Genomic DNA, 6,000 nt, shown 5'->3' with positions numbered 1-6,000 from the left:
AGGCACTAGTTCTACGATAGTAAAAACGGTACTGAATGGAAAACAATGATTATTAACATATTTCTAATACGCTTCTGTTTGCCGGTTAATTAAGTTTAATTTATAACAAAATTAACGTTAAAATAGTTGAACATATTTAGGTGAAAATTAAAACATTTTAGTATTCATTCTGAAACAGGCAAGCCGAGTACTGTTTTAATGAATATGCTATCCTAACAATAAGTTATTATTATTATTATTATATTATTAATGTGACCTCAACTCTGTACTATAATTCCAACTTATACATATATTAAATAAAGTAATGTTATGTACAACACTTATCGGTATAAAATTTATATATTCACAAAGTGAAATGAAAATCAAGTATAACGGGACTTAGTCCATAGCACCATCATCGTAAGGCTATATATAGTATAAATTTTATATTAAAAGAGTTAAGACAGCAGTTAAATTTGATATAATAATTCCAATGCAATGCAAAATAGTTATGATTTGGTTTTATATTGGAAAATTTTAATATTGATTATCTTAATATAGTCATCTAAAATTTATATATTAAGAAAATATCATTATTTATATCCATAAATATCAGTTTAACCAGTTTGTTTATTCTAATATTATTTGGCATCGACGAGACAAATTTTGAAGTAATTATCACTAAAGTGCAAAATAAAGAAGACTCAAGAATAATTTAGTCTCATAAGTAATATGTATGCATATCATTAACGTTTCTCAATAATATATAAAAATATGTGCATCAATTAATAAAATGACTGACCGTGCTATATGCCATATCTATATATGGGAACAAAGATCCCAACTTTCAGGTATCTCAACGCTTTATTGGAATTCTTAATTCCTAAGAAAAATATATTTCACTATACATGAAGATCGATGGGACTCCCAATGGAAACAATCCATATAAGAGTCACATCTCTGATTGCCCACACAAATTCGAGCTGATACAATTAATTACAAAACTTATGTTCATTTTTAAATTGATATTTTTATAACAATACACGAGAATTTTCTGAAATTAATACTTCTTTCGTCCGGTGTGTTCTTTAGGAGTGGGGTGCATTCATCTCGCACAAACGCTCTTCCAAGCAATTGTTATGAAAGACAGTAATGTTACCTCCAATTCATTAAATTCTCGTAGGTACATAGTCATACATATATATGTATTGTTACCGCTCTGCAGCTATTGGATGTCCGTCGGATACTACACTTATATACTGATATTCCTGCGTGATTTCATTGACAACTACCCTCATAACCGATTTACAATTTTAAGTGGATTATTTACCAGAATACGTCCGTGATCCGAGTTTTGACAATAATTATTTTGGGTTTACAAAGTCTATAAATAATAATTTTACTTACATATATATATGTACAGACACTGATCGATTACATTGTTGTTATATATATGTATATAGATTCCCAAATTATACAGACTCGAACATATGTGGACAGCTGCTTATAGTCTAAAAACAGTCTTAGAGAGATTTATGAGGAGACATATCGTCAGCCATCACGGGAGTGGTGCGGGTGAGTTGGGGAACCTAGAAGTCTTAGTGCCATCCATGCAGCTAACGAATGGGAAGCTGGAGCTGGTGATACAGGGGTAGGTGGATGGGCAGCCATCCTCGAGCGGAGCCTCTGCAGCATCACAGCGGCTGCTAAAGCAGCTCCAGCGGCCGCCCCGGCAGCTGAAGCGAAGAGCGCGCCGAAACCGACAGCGCCCATGCAAATTCCATAAACCACCTGGAAATTGAAGTACAACACTAAATAATTTTATCTACCAATAATAAATCAATCTTCAATCTCTAAGACATTTGTGAAATATAATTAAGTATCTCAAATGTTCCAATGTTTTGCAGCGTCGGCTATTTTGTGACGTACCTGACTTCCACTTCAAACGTCGTAAATTTAGGTCAACAGATAAAAAAAACATTATATGTCCATTTATATTTCACACGCTAGTGATGGAAACATTGATTACAAACAAAATTAAATCAAGAACTAGCGGTAATCATACGATCATACAATCATACAAACATAAAATCCAAAGTCAGCAACCCTTGCCGACTATGGATTTTATGTACTCTGCTAAATGTAGGCAAGTCAAATGTTGCATTCAACATAATTCTGACGGTTGACTAACTTGCAAACAAAATATCGGAGATAACAGCCGTGAAGGTGTATTATATTATTGAATCTTCTTTTACCACAGCTGCCTGTGAAGTATCCTGATTGATTACTTTCCTTTTGTACAGCCTGTTTAATAACAAAAAATAAATAAATATATTAACCTCTTCACGAATTCTTCCGCTAAATACAGTCACCGATTCTCGGGATGGTCCAAATGCTAGATCTGCTTCTGAAACTACTTCATATATGCCCGACACTCCCACATCAGCGGACCTTGCATCGCGCACTGTCCGTCGCCTTCTCAATGATCTAGGTCCAGCCACGGCAGGCCCAGGAGGTTTAGCTGGTACCACTTCATCACCAGACGGCTCATGTTTCATTTTAGGACCGAAATTACGAGGACCTTGAGGGAAACGTTCCCGTTCTAGATCAGTTGGGCGTTCCTGTAAAAAAGCGATAATAAAATTACTACAAATGATGCGATTTTAACAGATAGTGATAATAGGCAGTGAGTAGTAGAGTGTACTTCATGTACAGTCAACATGGCAGTATTACAATTTCTTAATTAGCTTCTTCTTCTGGCTTAATTAACTGTCTATTACTTAAGTAAGTAGTTAAGCATAAATTGTTCCTTAATTTATAAAGTATTTTGGATGACAATATGTAATATTTATAAAATAAGGAATGAATGATCATAATGAAATGAAATATCATAATGAAATTAGAGGAAATATAACTTATTTTGATGTGGATAATTACAAATAAGTCCACGCTCACAGAGACAAGGACAACCAAATAGCTAATTTCTGACTTATTAGCTCCTATTTTTTAAGTATTATATGTAATATTATCAGATAACTATAGTATTACGAAATTGTACGAGCATGCCACATAATACATACTTCATAGGTGTAGTGGATTGTTAAAAAATTAAAGTACTCGGGTACATTAAAATAATTGGATTTAATTATAACTTATATTATGAAAATTGAAATTTAGTATATAATTAAGTTATAATGAAAATTGAAGAACATATTTTGATATTTTTATAAAATGTCTACTTACCGTAAACGGTCTAGCAAGAGCTTCGACCAACTCATTAACTGCTGACATATGGTCTGACTCTGGTTCTACGACTGGCGCTGGCGGTCGGTGAGACAGAGGCGCTGGCGGCGGTACAGCATCGCCAGAAACTTCATCACCGAAGGCTTCTTCTAGAGGTAGGCGCTGATGTTCCTCTAAAAGACCTTCTTGAGATTCTTCAGCCGACGAATCGCTATAAATTGTAGTTGATATACATATATTTATAGATATACTTGTTCTAAAAATTAATTTAAATATAAAATCATTAACTGCATTCATTAATAATAAAATCATTATGGAACTTTCGTCAAATAATTAATATGTTCACTTTCCTGTAAATTTATAAGACTTTTAAAATATCTTTCTATGCTGTTCACTTTTTTTCTCTTCTACAATGGGAAATGGTCATAAGGTCTCTGTCATAATTTATTATATCAGATAATAAATTATGACAGAGACCTTATGACCATGATCAACCAATTAGTAACTTACATACATAAATACTTCACAATCTCAAATGCTACTTATTATTCTAATATATGATGATTTGATAAAACAAACAATTTTAGGTTCGCATTTATAATATAAATTAGTAATTTATGAGAGACTGCATTTATATGTTTGTATTTTTTATTTCGATTGACGAGTGCGTGATCTTTTTTTGTTTTCAAACTTTATACTTACTTAATCTCATTATGGTCTTGATGGGTCCTGTCATCTTTCCTGTCTACAGCTCCATGCCTCTGTTGAGATACGCCAGCCAGTTGACAATGGTCCAAACAGCCATGTCTGCAGATCTCCACCTTGCACCTTATGTGTACGCTGAGTGCATCCGGAAACTTGAATGCGTGGAAGAACGCGTACGTGATGACTGTAGCTCTTTCATCGGCTGCTTTGGCTTTGAGGAATCTGAGGAATTGATAATAATAAACATTTTATTGTTTTGCGTAAGCTCACTACTTTGTATAATCATAACTCCTACTAACTCTTGTGATATACCAAAAATTAGTTCCTTCAAAATTATACAAATGAATTAAATCAGATTCATTAATTAAGTTTCTATTAGCATTAATTTAACGTAGGTATAACTTTTAAGCAACGTAGCTTAGCGGAAGATACCAGAATTGCTATTTCACATGAATAGAATCAAAATGTTTCTTAGAATTAAATTATAGTTGTAGAATCATTTCGATGCGCTAAATAGCATTGATGACATGAAATAAATTAATTGAAAATATTTAAATAATTTGGATTTTATCTACCTTCGAAACTACATATAAATAGTATAAAAATAATATTGTTTTATTTATCAAGGGTTTGTTAATATTTTTATAATATATTATCATAATAATATACCTTGATATCATTTTAGGCCGAAGAACACATCCATATTCGTCGGATAACTGAATAATATGACCGGAGCCATCCGATGCAGCACATGACTTCACTCGCATGTCGAATTCACCTGTAATAAATAGTAATATAATTATTTTTTAAAAAATATTGTCAGAATACTATCATTAAACATGGCTAATATTATTTTAAAAAACCATTTATTATTTGACTAACCTTACATAATAATATATATCTAAACTGTTCCAAATCAATACTATTAGTGGTTGTTGGAATGTATACATGTAATACATTTTATAATAATTTGAATGTACATACATGTTGATCCAATTTACTAGAGCTAACGTGCTGTTCATATTGAGAAGGTAGTTCAAGCACCTTAATAAAACGTACAATTTACATCTATTAAAGTATCATAAACTATAATAATCTAATAGATAAAAGCAACAAAGCATATCGTAAACAATTTAAATTACTAATTATAAACACCCCTGGATACATAATAATCAGTGTAAAAAAATAATTTATATAACGCGTAATAATAGAAAACAAACAATTTACGACGTTAAAAGAATTGTAGTAAAGATTTATTTTAAACATACAATGTACACTCACTAGCAGCATATTAGCAGCGAAACAATGAGCCCATTACCTACAGTACTTAATTACTGTTTAAAACTTTTCCTATGCATTAAATTTTAAGTGAAAATTAAACAGTTCGTATAGACCACAGCTGCTTAACCTAAGTAAATAGTTTCGAAGGCGGAAACTCGCAAACAAATATTCCATTAAACAAAGTAAGCAATAAGAAAGCTGTCGTAACACAAAGTTAACGTGTGCACTCACAGGAGATAAACTAAGTAACTATTCCTGGAGCTCTAAAATGGCGCAAACAAATTGATTCTAAATTACAAAATATCTACATATATTAACTATTGGAGAGAAAACACAGCAGCCGAGTGTAACTCGTTTACTTTCTGTGGTGGGGTTCAGAAAATAATCAGTGAATCGAATGCGTTTTTATTTAAACTTTAGGAAATAATACAATCTCTATTGTCATCGTTTAACTTGATATTTGGTTCTACAATGGTACAATAAAAACGTAGCGAGCTTACTAAAATCATGGGATAAAGATTACTTTCGTTTGTTTATCTTAATCAAGCACTAGGTATAGGAATATTGGTAATGACACTGTGAAAGGACGCAGCATCGCTCTATAATTAAAGTTACTCCTCTTAATGCAGTTCATAATACTTATAACAAACCTTTATCGTTATAAAGGCGAATTTAAATTCTTATGTTTATTGTAATACACAGGTGTTTGGTCAAACTGCGCAAATGTTCATTCTAGGATGTAATAGAGACTAACAAATGGTATATATGTATACAACTCGTGTTGATGTTTCC

At 32.0% G+C, this 6,000-nt stretch overlaps 1 protein-coding gene across 1 annotated transcript in view; it reads right to left on the bottom strand.

Moving 5' to 3' along the window:
* Positions 1-446: 446 nt before the first annotated feature.
* The window catches only part of LOC131852055 (cuticlin-1), an 83,397-nt gene continuing 77,843 nt past the window's right edge, over positions 447-6,000 (bottom strand). The window contains exons 8-12 of the mRNA XM_059202647.1: positions 4,597-4,705; positions 3,925-4,149; positions 3,223-3,433; positions 2,319-2,600; positions 447-1,770 (exon numbers count right to left, since the gene is read on the bottom strand). Coding sequence (XP_059058630.1) covers positions 1,531-1,770; positions 2,319-2,600; positions 3,223-3,433; positions 3,925-4,149; positions 4,597-4,705 — 1,067 coding nt within the window. The 3' untranslated portion in view covers positions 447-1,530. The remainder of the gene's footprint in view (positions 1,771-2,318; positions 2,601-3,222; positions 3,434-3,924; positions 4,150-4,596; positions 4,706-6,000) is intronic.

Source organism: Achroia grisella, unplaced genomic scaffold, assembly GCF_030625045.1.
Source record: "Achroia grisella isolate CSIRO2021 unplaced genomic scaffold, CSIRO_AGI_Agris_v1 utg821, whole genome shotgun sequence".
Taxonomy (NCBI): Eukaryota; Metazoa; Arthropoda; class Insecta; order Lepidoptera; family Pyralidae; genus Achroia; species Achroia grisella.
This window is presented reverse-complemented; position numbering and strand designations above follow the sequence as displayed.